At 50.4% G+C, this 13,124-nt stretch overlaps 1 protein-coding gene across 11 annotated transcripts in view; it reads left to right on the top strand.

Moving 5' to 3' along the window:
- Positions 1-12,844, top strand: part of Igfn1 (immunoglobulin-like and fibronectin type III domain containing 1) — an 87,721-nt gene extending 74,877 nt beyond the window's left edge. For 5 of the 11 annotated variants that reach the window (XM_017319938.1, XM_017319940.1, XM_017319943.1 and 2 more), the window contains 11 exons: positions 616-757; positions 1,087-1,386; positions 1,992-2,291; positions 2,807-2,980; positions 3,934-4,062; positions 6,046-6,348; positions 7,022-7,110; positions 9,156-9,351; positions 10,192-10,491; positions 11,153-11,479; positions 12,012-12,844. In XM_017319938.1, coding sequence (XP_017175427.1) covers positions 616-757; positions 1,087-1,386; positions 1,992-2,291; positions 2,807-2,980; positions 3,934-4,062; positions 6,046-6,348; positions 7,022-7,110; positions 9,156-9,351; positions 10,192-10,491; positions 11,153-11,479; positions 12,012-12,025 — 2,274 coding nt within the window. In that variant the 3' untranslated portion in view covers positions 12,026-12,844. Of the gene's footprint in view, positions 1-615; positions 758-1,086; positions 2,292-2,806; positions 2,981-3,933; positions 4,063-6,045; positions 6,349-7,021; positions 7,111-9,155; positions 9,352-10,191; positions 10,492-11,152; positions 11,480-12,011 lie in introns of those variants that run through there. The other 6 variants (NM_177642.3, XR_001784087.1, XM_017319947.1 and 3 more) reach the window with 6 other exon arrangements.
- Positions 12,845-13,124: the final 280 nt, after the last annotated feature.

Here is a 13,124-nt window from a genome sequence, read left to right as displayed (position 1 = left end):
CCTCATAGCCCGCCTTGCCTAACTAGTGGGGTCAGGGACCATGGCAAAGCAGAGAAGTAGACCGAAGAGACTTTATAGAAGTTTTCACTCTATTTCACTATTTTACTGATGTTTCTACTTTGGGAGACATTTAGACAGTGGGTGTGTGGTGTGTTTTGAATAAACACATTATGAATCTTGAATGACACTCTCCCATTATCCTCTCTCACGAGTTCCACTCAGCCTCCAAGGCCTTATGCAAGCCCATTGGTCTCATCCTGACCAGCTGGGCTCACTGGTCTCTCTGAGCAGCTTCTCTGAGCCCCATCAAAGTGGTCACACCAGGTGGCACAGCACGGTGGTGTCAGTGGAGTCTGACTCCTGATCCCTGCTCTTCTGTTAGCAATTATGTGACCGCGGACAAGTTGTTCAATAACAGCGCTCATCTCCTAGGGCTGATTTGAGAGTTGATGGCCAGCTGGGGCTCACTGGTCTCTCTGAGCAGCCACTGATCTCTGAGAAGCATGGACAGGCATAGGTGGCAAGTGGTAACAACCATGTAGTCCACAGGGCAGTTATTAGTGCTGAACTGGGCAGGGTGGGAGTGGCCATCTCCATGGTGATCTTTGCCTCCAGCTCACTGCCCAAGATGGAGTCATCTTTGAGCAAGATGGGCTCACGCACAGACTGATTCTCACCCACGTGGAGGGGACCCAGGCTGGGAAATACACTTTTGTAGCCGGCTGCCAGCACAGCGAGGCCAGCCTGACCGTGCAGGGTGAGGCCCACCACCAGGTGAAATGTTCCTCTATGGAAGCCCTGAATCCTTCACTTGCCTGCAATCTTCTCAGTCTATGAAGATTGTTTATGAAGCCAACCCATGCCTTCCCCAACCCAGCGTCTTATCTATCTCCTTCCTTACTAGGAAGTTCTCGGTGAGGTCTGACCCTGGCCTTCTCTGCTGCAGACCCAGCCCATTCCCTTTACTAGTCCTCATGAGGTGGGGTAGGGAGTTCCTTCTCCAGGCTCTTCCCATGATCCCCAGTGGCCCAGAACTTGGTCCTCTCTGATTCTTTTACTCTTTTTCTTTTTTTTTTTAATCTCCAGATCCCCCCACCATTGCTCCAGATGTGACAGAGACACTGAGAGAGCCACTGGTGTTCAAGGCTGGGAAGCCAGTCACCGTGAAAATCCCTTTCCAGAGCCGCCTCCCTGTTCAGGCTGCCTGGAGGAAAGATGGGAACGAGGTGGTGGGCGGCGACCACAAGGGCATCCAACTGGCTCTGGCAGATGGCTACACATGGCTGTGCCTCCCCAGCGTGTGCAGGAAGGACAGTGGCCGGTACAGCGTGACGCTGAGGAGCGAGGGAGGCTGTGTGCAGGCTGAGTTCACCCTGCAAGTTATAGGTGCTGACCCTGCCTGTTCTCCAGCCAGGGCCCCAGGGTTCTGGGGTCCCAGGACCTCCCTGGGAGCCTGGACCGGTCTGGGGATGGACTCTGCTAGCCTTGGTCTTTATTTGCATGAGAGTTAAGATCCTAAGCCACCCCTACTGACCCATTTTCCCTGTCCCCAGACTGCCTAGGAAGAAGAGATAGGCCAAGACCAGGTACAGGCTGGTGGACCCTGTTGTGTGAGCTCTAACACAACAGTCTGGGGGGAAGATTAGTGGAATGGTGGCCCCTAGTCTGTACCAGCAAGGTCAGATTGCCTGTACAAGAGGACTAAGCAGAAGGTCATGCTGGCTACTGAATAGGGCTAGGTACAGGCTGGAGGTCCCATTCCATCTCCTAAGGCAGGACTGGGGAAGTAGAGACCAGAGACACCAAGAGACATTTGGAACCTACCCAGGAGCTCCGCCTTGCCTCAGCCTCTGGCTGTGTCAGGAACCATGTGTATCTCTGGGCTGTCCATCCCTTTACAGACTTATCCGATGATGAGGGGGTTAAGTAACATGCCCCCTCCCAGCTTCTCTGACTCCTCTCTCCTCCTGTTTCTCTCCACGGGTCCTCAGACAAGCCTCAGCCCCCACAAGGACCCCTGGAGGTTCAGGATTGCCACAGAGCAGGTGTCTGCCTCCGCTGGCTACCCCCGAGGGACAACGGGGGCCAGGTCATACAACACTATGTGGTGGAGAGGCGACAGGCTGGAAGGAGCACTTGGTTGAAGGTGGGCGAGCCCCCATCAGACAGTACCAGCTTCACCGACACCAGCGTGGAGCAGGGAAAGAAATATGCCTTCCGTGTGCGGGCTGTGACCTCAGTGGGAGCCGGAGATGCCCTGGAGTCAGAGGAGGTGTTGGTGGCTCCTGAGGGTGAGAGAACAGATAACATTTGGATACAGAACTCCTCTGCTCTCTCTACTATGGCCAGGATACAGCCTGAGAGTCACTAGCTATGCTTTGGGGATGGGAATGGGGTGGGACTTGAGGCCTTTGTAGAGCACAGTAGACATACCTTACTATGACTTCTTTTGGGATTTGGTAGCCTTTTACGGTTCTTTGAGGCTGAGACACACAGCCCCCTTCTCTCAGGACCTGCATAATGGCCAACATCATTCTCTAATCACGTGTCCTTGTTCTGGAGCAAGCTATCAGTAGGTGAGGTTAAGGGATCTCAGAACTGGCTCCAACCAAGGCAGGAGAGCATTTTCTGTCCTATCATCTCTGTCCCAGAACAGCAAGTATAGTGTGACAAGAAACGCTGAGTCAGCACTGGAATGCTTGAGACGGCAGAGTGTGACTGTGCCCCTAGATTCCCGTGCCCTCTCCTCACAGCCCCACCTCCCACAAGCTGGTACTTCTGCTGACTGGCTTCCCTCTGCCCTCAGCTCTCCCGGGGCCCCCTTCTGCCCCAGCCATCCTGTCAGCCTCCAGTCAGAGCATCACTCTCACATGGGGGGCACCACAGGGCCCTGGCAGTAACCACATCCTGGGCTACCTGATCGAGAAGCACAAGAAGGGGAGCAACACCTGGATGGCTGTGAATGAGCAGCCCGTGTCTGGTGAGTTGGTCTGAGGGCAGCTTCTCGCTGACACCATTCCAAGCTGCCTTAAAGCCCCTCCTGGCTACAGCGTCCCTTGGTGTCACTAGTGAGAATCAGTTTAACATAGATGCTGTTCAGCTGATGTGGTTTTGTCCCCATTGTGGGGGCATTTAGCAACGCCTAGAGCTATTTGTGACAGTCACAGCTGGGTGGAGAATACATGCTCTTGACATCTTGTGTGAAGAAGACAAGGATGCTGCTAAACACCCCACCCCCAAACCCCAAAGATTCACCCAGCAAGGTCTATCAGCAGAGGACCCCTAGAATAGAAGTGTCGGACTGGAAGCCAGCTCTCCTTCCTACCCCCTCACACACACTTCAGGCTTTGACCATGGGCAGCCCGCTTCCTCTGTAGATCTCGGTTTCCTTGCTGATGACACAGACAGAAGGGGCCCCACCCTCTAGTTAGTATCCTAGGAGCTAGCTGCTTCCAGAGATAAGAAAAAATCTGGACGAGACTGAGGCTGAAGCAGGTGCTACAGAAGCTTCCAGAACCCCATGCATGGCTGTGCTCTGTGTGTACTGGAAGCCCAACACCAGGCTCAGGACAAACTGTCAGGAGTCCGGTAATGGCAATGCCACTTAGGAGTTAAGGCTACTTGGGGACCATATCCTCACATCTCTAATGTCACCATTTAGTATATTTAAGTATTATGACTCTGTGAGGCAGCATGAATCAGAGACATCAAAGGGCCATCATGACCATCTGGCAAGGCTGAGGCAAACCAGATGGGATGGGGATGAAAACACCTTTCACCTTGGAAGCAACTCTGTCACACCTGGTTGGTGCGACGCAGGAGGGCTGTGTTAGACCCCACGTTTGGTCTTCTCCTGAATATGGGGGTGCTGAGATTTGTCCCCATTTTCTGGTCCCACAATGGGAGACTAATATGGGATGTGGTCTTCCACAGAAAGAAGGTACACTGTGGTGGGTCTGCGACAGGGCTGCCAGTATGAGTTCCGGGTCACGGCCGTGACTCTGTCGGGCCCTGGAGATCCTGGGCCTCCATCGGATGCTGTCTTTGCTAGAGACCCTATGAGTAAGTAAGGCACCGATCCAGGATGTTGGGGAGGGATGTGCATGGGATAGCTCTGAAACTGTGGGATGCAAGTTCACAAGTCAGGGGCAGTCTGGAGGGAGATATTCTAAAGAGCTGGAAGTCAAGGTTGAAAGGCCACTGGGGTCCTAAAGGATCTAGATTGAAATCAGATGGGTCCAGGGGCCACGCAGAAGGAATGAAGACTTTGCAAGATCATGTCTGGCACTCTTTGGCCTCAGGAAAGGTCAGTGTTAGCCATGCTAGGCCAGTGGCATTGCCCATTCACTAGTGGAGAGTCTCATCCCTGGGGAACAGGTAGCAGGGAAGCTTAGCTTCAGTTTTCCATCCAGTTCACACTGTTCATCATATGCAAAGGGGCCAGCATTGCACGAGGAGGTAGGTTCCTCCATCCCAGCCTCTGTCTTTGGTTAACAGAGCCTAGCCCAGTATTTGCCTGTCTGAGCTCTCAGCAGCATCAGAGATGTGAAGAATCATTCTCTAGAAAACAGAAACAGCAAAAACTAAAGATTTGTCATTAAAGATAGGCACGATAGCATCTTCTGGTATGCCCATGTGCCACAAGAAAGACACTTGCCTGCCTAACTTTGATTCAAACTCCCGATTCAAGTAGAGAGTGAGTGCCCTTCTCACCAAACCCCTATTAAACGCTTTGCTCCAGAGCACAGAGTTTAGAAGGGTTACTCTGAGCACCTCAGACAAGCCTGCTGATGACAAGCCATCAATGCACTTGTAGAATCAGCTGTGTGACAGACTGCGTGTATAACTCCAGTAACAACAGAATATTCTACAAGGGAGAGGGGAGGGGAGCCAGCCCGTGTATCCTTGCCTTGCAAATAGAGCAAACCTATTCTGTTTCATTGTCAACCACTGGCTCTCTCATCAGTGATGAGAATGGAGGAAACAGAATGTGCAGTGTCTGCAGCAGCCACAGCAATAGGTCTTACCTTCTAGACCCTTACTACTGTGCAAAATCTGTAGCCTGGAAATGTCACTTGGGAAACTTCCTGTAGAATCTCAGGCCATGTGTAGTGGTGCACATCTGCAATCCAACCCCAGCATTAAGAAGTTGAACAGGAGACACACATACTTCAGATAGATAGATAGATGGATAGATAGATAGACAGACAGATAAATAGATAGACACATACATAGATACATAGATATATAGGCAGGAAGAGAGAAAGGAAGGAGGAAGGAAGGAAGGAAGGAAGGAAGGAAGGAAGGAAGGAAGGAAGGAAGGAAGGAAGGAAGTCTTATTCTGCACCTCAGAACCCTTGAGTTAGGATCTTTGTTTTCAATAAAGTCTCCAGTGATTTGAGTACAAATTCAAGGTTAGAAGCACTCCCTTAGACCAGTGATTTTAAACATCATCACATGTTTAGAAATACCAATAATCACACGTTTAGAAATACCAATAATCCCTTACCAATCCTAGTGCCTTTGGGGCTGGTATCGCACAGACAGAATGTTTAATATGCAGCTAGCCTTAACAGCCAGAATATCATGCTGCAGTGAAATATCCAAATCTCTCTCTCTCTCTCTCTCTCTCACACACACACACACACACACACACACACACACACACACACACACTTTATGACTTTTGCTTATTCCACAGTCCCCATGGTGGGTAGGTAGTGCTGCTCTTGTTCCCATTTAACAGACAAGGAACAAGAAATCTGTGCTGGTGTCGTTCCCAACTAAGAGTTATAATTCAGCATAGAGACATAGACTCCAGCCCCCAGACACAATGGAGCACAAAAGGTTCTCAACTGGAAATACCAGCTGTCAAGGATTATGGGATAGTTAGGGGTTGGCAAGTTGGTGGGTGAGTTGAGGGGGTAGCCAGGGACCCACAGTTCTGCAGAAACCCCTAAGTGAAAGAAGCCCCAAGACTCCTTGGTTGGAAGACTCCTCAGAGGAAGATGCCACACTCCTGAAACTTCCATGGTGCTTGCCCAGGACCCCCAGGGCCTGTGCGGGATCTACAGGTTACAGACACATCAAACACTAGCATCACCGTGAGCTGGATGGTGCCGGATGCCCGGGATGCTGATGAAGCCCAGGGATATATTGTGGAGTTGTGTGGTTCAGACAGCCATCAATGGAGCCCATGTCACGTGGGAACTGTGCCGGGCACCACCTTCACAGCCAAGGGGCTTCGGCCGCAAGAAGGCTACTTTGTGCGGGTGACAGCAGTTAATGATGGGGGCCGGAGCCAGGCCACTTCCCTGGACACATTGGTTCATGCCATGCCGGCCACTGGTGAGTGACACCTCCTTTCCCCACCATGAATCCTACAGACCCTTCCTGAGAGGCACTGCTATGCAGTCATCAGTTGCCTTCTTAACAGAGGGGTGGCAGGGAGCACTGAGCTAAGCGGACCCCTTTTAGAAATGTGTTCTCATTACAGCTCCAGGGATGACCACAAAGGCCCGAGATGCTTCACCCAGGGTCTCCCCATTGTTATGACACAGAACCATGATTTAAAACAAGTGACTCCGAGGAGTGGGCACTGCTTGGTTTGAGACAGCACATCCCCCAGCTCCCTGTTACCGCAAGGCAGATTGTGTTTCCCTTTGGGACTTAATCACTAGAAGCAGATCCTTTCTCTTTGCGAGCCATACCAATCCTCTCTAGTTGTCACTGTGACAATAAGGAGACAATAAAAAGCCAAGAGCTCCTGAGTCCAGAATCTTAGATTCTTGTCCTGGCTCTGATCTTCAATGGATGTCACCCCATTAAAAGATGTCACCCACCCTTCCCGGATAGCAACTTTGATTGTCCCACAAGACTGTCCCTGTCTCCCAGCCTTTTTTCTCCAACACACCCTTCCAAGCACTCTCTGTCAGGCCATTGGTTCAGCCTTCGATCTGCATCCTAGGTGAGCTAGCTGCTCACTGTGGAGGGAGGTGACAAGCCATCTTGTGTGTTCTAGTCTGTCCCAGGTTCCTCATGGACTCCGGCACAAAGGATACCCTGATGGTCAGGGTTGGGGACAGTATTCGCGTTCCTCTCTCCTTTGAAGTGAGTAGACCTGAAGCAGTGTGTGGCAGGCATGGGGGGGGGGTGTCACTGAGCAACCAGGAAACTAGACGATCGTGGAGTGTTCCTTCTTCTTCCTTATTATTCTTTAACCTTAGTCATAGACTTTGACTTGTCTCCTAAATAAGGTCCAATGTGAGGTGGGTAGGGAGGAAAATGGTTTTTGAAGCCAAGCTTGTATTTGGCCTCATGCTGCTGAGTGAACAGGGGTTACACACCCCTCTAGTGGTCACTTCAAATATTACACCTCCAAATTAGACCATCTCCTCTCCCCTTCTTAGTCCCAGAACTGAGGGAGCCGGCAAGGTAGATAATCATTTTTGCCTTTAGAATATATTTTTGTGCAAGTGAATGATCAGAGTCTGACTCAGGATGGTCCCCAGCCAATGTCAACACCACACAACTCTCCGTACAGTCACTAGTGTGGTAGTAAACACAGATTGCCTGATGCCGTCACCGCTCACTAATTTGACTCCTCATCTCTCACATGGTACTGAGTTCTTCAGTCTCTTACCAAAGAGACTAAGCTTACCAAAGGGCTGAGAAAGTGGTGGTAGCAACCTGGATGCTGTGCTCTGTGCTTTCCGCGCATCGTTGATGCCTAAATCCTTAGGACACCCCCATAGGCAACTTACTATTAGCATTCTCAGGTGCACACGATGGGGGTCCCATAGGCAGTGGGTAGCATCATCATCCCGCAGCTGAAGAGAGTTCTCACTGTTACATTATAGGCCTGACACTCAGATACAGATAAATCTTTTTTAAAGATTTATTTATTTATTTTTATGTAAATCAGTATATGGTTGTAAACCATCATGTGGTTGCTGGGAATCAAACTCAGGACCTCTGCTATTTGTCACTGTCTTCAGACGCACCAGAAGAGGGTGTCAGATCTCATTATGGGTGGTTGTGACCCACCATGTGGTTGCTGGGATTTGAACTCAGGACCTTCAGAAGAGCAGTCAGTGATTTTTTTTTTTTTTGAGACAGGGTTTCTCTGTGTAGCCCTAGCTGTCCTGGAACTCACTTTGTAGACCAGGCTGGCCTCGAACTCAGAAATTCGCCTGCCTCTGCCTCTGCCTCCCAAGTGCTGGGATTAAAGGCGTGAGCCACCTGCTCTTAACCAGCCCTGCCAGCTCCTTTCCTAAGCCTGCCACTCTCCTCTCCTCTCCAGTCACCACAGTTCCAGGCCAGATGCATAGTCTACTTCCTGCAGCCTCTCTCTATTGCAGGAACTCCCGAGACACCCCTAGCTTGCCTTGGGGGGAAGGAATACTCTCGTCCCAATGAGTCTCTTCTCACTCCCACCAAGTACGCTCATGTAAATCCAGAACTAGCTGCACTGTCCTAACTGCAGCACCTCGCTCAGTGAAGTCTAGATGTCTGCGTGGGGGTGAGGCTGAGGGCCAGAACCGTTTTACTGAGCCTCCCAGCTAAGCCTCTCTTCCTATCCCAGCATCCTTCCATACCTACCAGCTAGCCCCACACATCGCTACCTCCCTGAGAGCCTATTCCTCGTTGATCCCCATGTGCTCAGGCGCATCTCTTCCTGCCTAGAATGGTCCTTCTTGCCCTTCTACACTGGGCCCAGCTTATATACTTTTTCTTTTACAAAATTTCCTCCATGGAGAGCAAAGGTCAGGGAGGAAGCAATCACAAAGAACAGGAGCAAGAGGGTGACGGCCTTAAGGGAAGAAAGAAAAAATCAGCATGCTTTTTCGAGCGCACTCGAGTGCGTGCCTGTGTGCATGCGTGTGTGTGTGTGTGTGTGTGTGTGTGTGTGTGTGTGTGTGCGCGTGCGTGCATGCACGAGTGTGTGTGAGAGAGAATTGTGTACAATGAAAGCAGAAGGACTATAGCAGTGAATATCAGGAAGATTCAGTGATACATACACAATAAAATGTCATCAATAAGCCTATTATTTTATATGCTAACTACATAATTTATTTGAACAGACACTTTAAAAAAACAAATGAACAAACAAAAAACCTTCCTCTTCTCAATTTGAGCTTGCCCTTGGTTCTCAGGCTGCCCCCATGCCTGAGGTGACCTGGCTGAAGGACGGCTTGCCCTTGCCCAAAAGAAGTGTGACCACTGTGAAGGCTGGCCTCACGCAGCTTCTGATCCCTGCAGCTAGCCTCTCGGACTGTGGCCGATACACCGTGATGCTGAGGAACCTACAGGGGAAGGAAGCTACCCACAGCTTCTTCATCAATGTAGCAGGTGAGGCCGCTCAGCCAGGGAGCTCTCACCAGGGTGTGAAGGCTGCATCTGTCCTGGGCGTAGCTCCTTGTGCTGAGTGTGCAAGGTGACCACACTGTTGAGCCTACACACTTCAAGGCTCAGAGGCCAGGTAGAAGGAGAGTCCCTGAAAGCCCCGATGTTCTGACCTATGAACTTAAAGATACCACACCCTTACCTCTTATCTGTGGGGGTGTTTGTTTGTTTTTGTTTGTTTTGAGTCCAAGAGCAAAAATGGCCCCCAGCATTGCGTCACTAAAGGATACCATGGGGAGAATCTGCCCACGACCCTGGTGCAAGTTAAGATTGTCCCTTCCCTGGAATGACTCTCGTTCCCAGCCTGGAATGTTCAGAAATGCAGGAAGACTAACCGCAGGCATTTGTGATTTGATTTTATGAAAACTCTAACTTCTGTCCCTGTCCCATCATTTTATCTATTAAAAAGGTGAATAAGTAATTTTTTTGGAAGTCATCTGTGCTGGTGGGTACCTATAATCCCAGATGTGGGAGACTGAGACAGAACTCAGCGTTAAGGCTAGCCTGGGTTAATGTGGGTGAAACCCTGCCTCAAAAGAAAAAAAAAGAGCATTCTTTGGGGGATATTTTTCACCATGCAGAGATAATTGTATACTCAGACTTAGTTGGTAAGCCCTCTGGCCCATCGCCTGCCTGACAACAGTGTTCTGTAGATCCCCAGGAGAAGACACTAGCAGAATTTCATGTTCTCCTTTGCAACATGACCTCTCTCTCTCTCTCTCTCTCTCTCTCTCTCTCTCTCTCTCTCTCTCTCTCTCTCTCTCTCTCTTTCTCTCTCTCTCTCAGCATGCCCACAGGCACCAGGTTCTATCTACCTACAGGAGAATGTGCCTGGGACAGTGACGGTCCAGTGGGAACCCTCTCCGGATGAGGCTCAGGGCATCCCCTTGCATTACACAGTGCTGATGCGGTCCTCATCTCACCGATCCTGGCACGAGGTGGCCGACCATGTCCGTACCAACCGCTTTACCCTCCTAGGGGTCCTCCCTGGCCATGAGTACCACTTTCGGGTGCTGGCCAAGAATGAGCTGGGGGTCAGCAAACCTTCAGACACCAGCCAACCCTGGTGTATCCCCAGGCAGAGAGGTAAGGGGACCCCTAAAAGGAGGGAGGGACTTAAGTGTCAGCCTCTGTGCTTTGGGTCATGAAATGTATGGAGTCGGGGCCTTCCGTCTAGCCAGACATGTAGTGGGCCTCCCACCTCCTGCTCAGTGCCCACCTGAACTGGTGCCCACTGCACTGGATTCAGGTTGGGCTCCACTTCAATGGGCAGAAAGAGTCAGGCTGTGAGTATTGGACTGTCTGGGGGCCTTTGGGTGAATTCTCAAAAAGAACAGCAAGCAATCAGTTAAAAATAGAAGTTAGTATTTCTATTAAAACAAAGTATATTTTATAAATCAACTAGGTGTAGGTCTTTAAAGGGGTCACTAGAAAAAAAAGATTATAATACTGGCTGGGTCATTTTATGTTTATAAAATACAAAAATATCTAGAAAGTGCTACACCAAAATGTCAGCTACAGTCATCTCTAGGGAGTGAGACTTATGTTCTGATTTATACACAATAACTTTTACCATTTTTTTAAAATCCAAACAAGATTTTAGGAAAAGGATAAAAACAGTGTCAGGTGGTGCAGATGAGCTGTGGGAAAAGGCTCAGCATTTCGATGGACTCTGCAAACCTGGGTCCCGGTCAGGCCTTCTTTGCTTTTTAACCATCCTTCCTTCTGCCTGGGGAATGCACCACAGACAGGTTCACAGTGAAGTCTCCGACATACCAGGATCCTGACCTGAGCCAGAAGCCCCGCTTCCTGGTGGGTCTGCGGGCTCACCTTCTGCCCCAGGGCTGTGAGTGCCGCATGACGTGTGCCGTGCAGGGCTCACCCCAGCCTCATGTCACCTGGTTCAAGAATGACCAAAGCTTGGACAGAAACCCTGCGGTGTACAGTACTGACTTGCTGGGTGTGTGCTCCCTCGTCATCCCCAGCGTGTCCCTTAAGGACAGTGGTGAATACAAGGCTGTGGCCAAGAACCCACTGGGACAAGCTGTCAGCACAGCCACCCTCATTGTCACAGGTAACCATGGCTGCCTGGAGAGGACCAAGTGGGAACAGAAGGGAACAGAAGGAATAGCCTCTGACCTCAGGAAGCCCTCAGGGGCCTGGCTTCTCAAGTAGACTCAGATGGTATACCATGAGATTTCTGCCTGCCTCCATGAGCATTCTATTATGTATTTAACCTGACCATTACAGAACCTCCTAGGGTTTGATTTGCTCAATTGTAAAATGAGACCTTGGCTACTTTAGGGGCCTACACTACCCACCTAAGAGTCTCCATGTGGGCAGGCACATGTCTCAGGGTGAGACATGAGCCTCTTGCCCTGCAAGTCCTTTTATAACTGTGTCGGATAAGAAGAGTTAAAAGGTCATGCTGAGTCTCTCATTGGCCGTCTCCATTCATCAAGGTGAATAATGCATGCCAATAAGAAAAAACTTTGGTGGCTCTGGGTCATCCCACGCCGAGCATTGCAGACTCTTCACAATGGGATAGGTGTGAGAGGGCCCACTGTCCCTTCAGGATCATCTGAAAAATATTCCTTGTTTTGCAGAATACGACTCCTAGGCCACTTGATCCAGAATGCTGGCCTTGCCCCACCCTACAGCTATGAGATGGATGGCAAATCTCTGAAGCTTTGCTGCTGATACCCACACTGGCCTGGGGTCCCAGCAGTCCAGCGTGACAGTGGATGTTCCTGGGTGAGACAGGAACAAGGGGTCTTCTGGTGAGATGCATCCAGAAGGGCTGAAGTCCTTGAAGAAGAACTAGAAGAAGAGTGGAGGATGTAGTCTTAAGCTGAATGATGGCTCAGAGTGACCCTGTTACTAAGGGTGTCTGTGTTCTGCACCTCTGAACGAAGCTCCAGAGAGGGTGGTGCATGGGGTGGAAGCTGAGCCCACTGTGACCAGAGGAATGGAAATTCAGAGAGGGCAGAGGACCTGGGTGAGGGCATCAAGGATGGGGCTTGCGGGCTATCTGTACTTCATTAAAAGGACAGACTGTCAAAGGTGAATTCTTTGCAGAGTAACTTGGGGCTGCTTGGTTGAAGGAAGCCAAACCTCGGAGTTGAGAATGTCTAGGCTCACGGGAGTGATTCAGGACTGTGTTCATCGGCAGCAGGGCAGAAAAGCCAGGGTAGGGGACACAGTCTGTAAGGCGGAGGCTCCCTTCTCTTGGCTCCTGCTTTCTGCATGCCCTGCAAAAACCCTGGGACGAGCATGACTTAAGCCTCCCTAAACATTGTGTGCATAGAGACTGTGAGCCAGTTGTTCCTCCCTGGAGGCAGCAGCATTCTGAACTGGGGAGAGTTCCACTGCAATCTGTTCTGGGGGCTCCTGTCAGCAGAGCCAGGAGACTATCAAGCACATAAAGATTTGATTCTCATTCCATATTCACTCAGCCAATTTCTCCATAGCTTCACTGTCCCGTGTGATAGGTGGGATGGGACCATCTCTACGTGATCCATCACCATCGAAACCTATAGGCGCACCTGTATACTTGTATACCTGTACCTGTACCCCCCTGTAAGTATGGTCCAATACCTCAGAACACCTAGAGTTGTTCTGGAGTTTGCAGGGACAGAGGAATGAATGAGCCCTGGAGAAAGCCAAGTCCTCAGTCTCCAAGAATGTTGCAACCAGGTCTGAAAGGTTGCCTGACTAGT

Source organism: Mus musculus, chromosome 1 (assembly GCF_000001635.26).
Source record: "Mus musculus strain C57BL/6J chromosome 1, GRCm38.p6 C57BL/6J".
NCBI lineage: Eukaryota > Metazoa > Chordata > Mammalia > Rodentia > Muridae > Mus > Mus musculus.
Note: the sequence above shows the minus strand (reverse complement) of the source record. Positions and strands in the feature narration are given on the sequence as shown.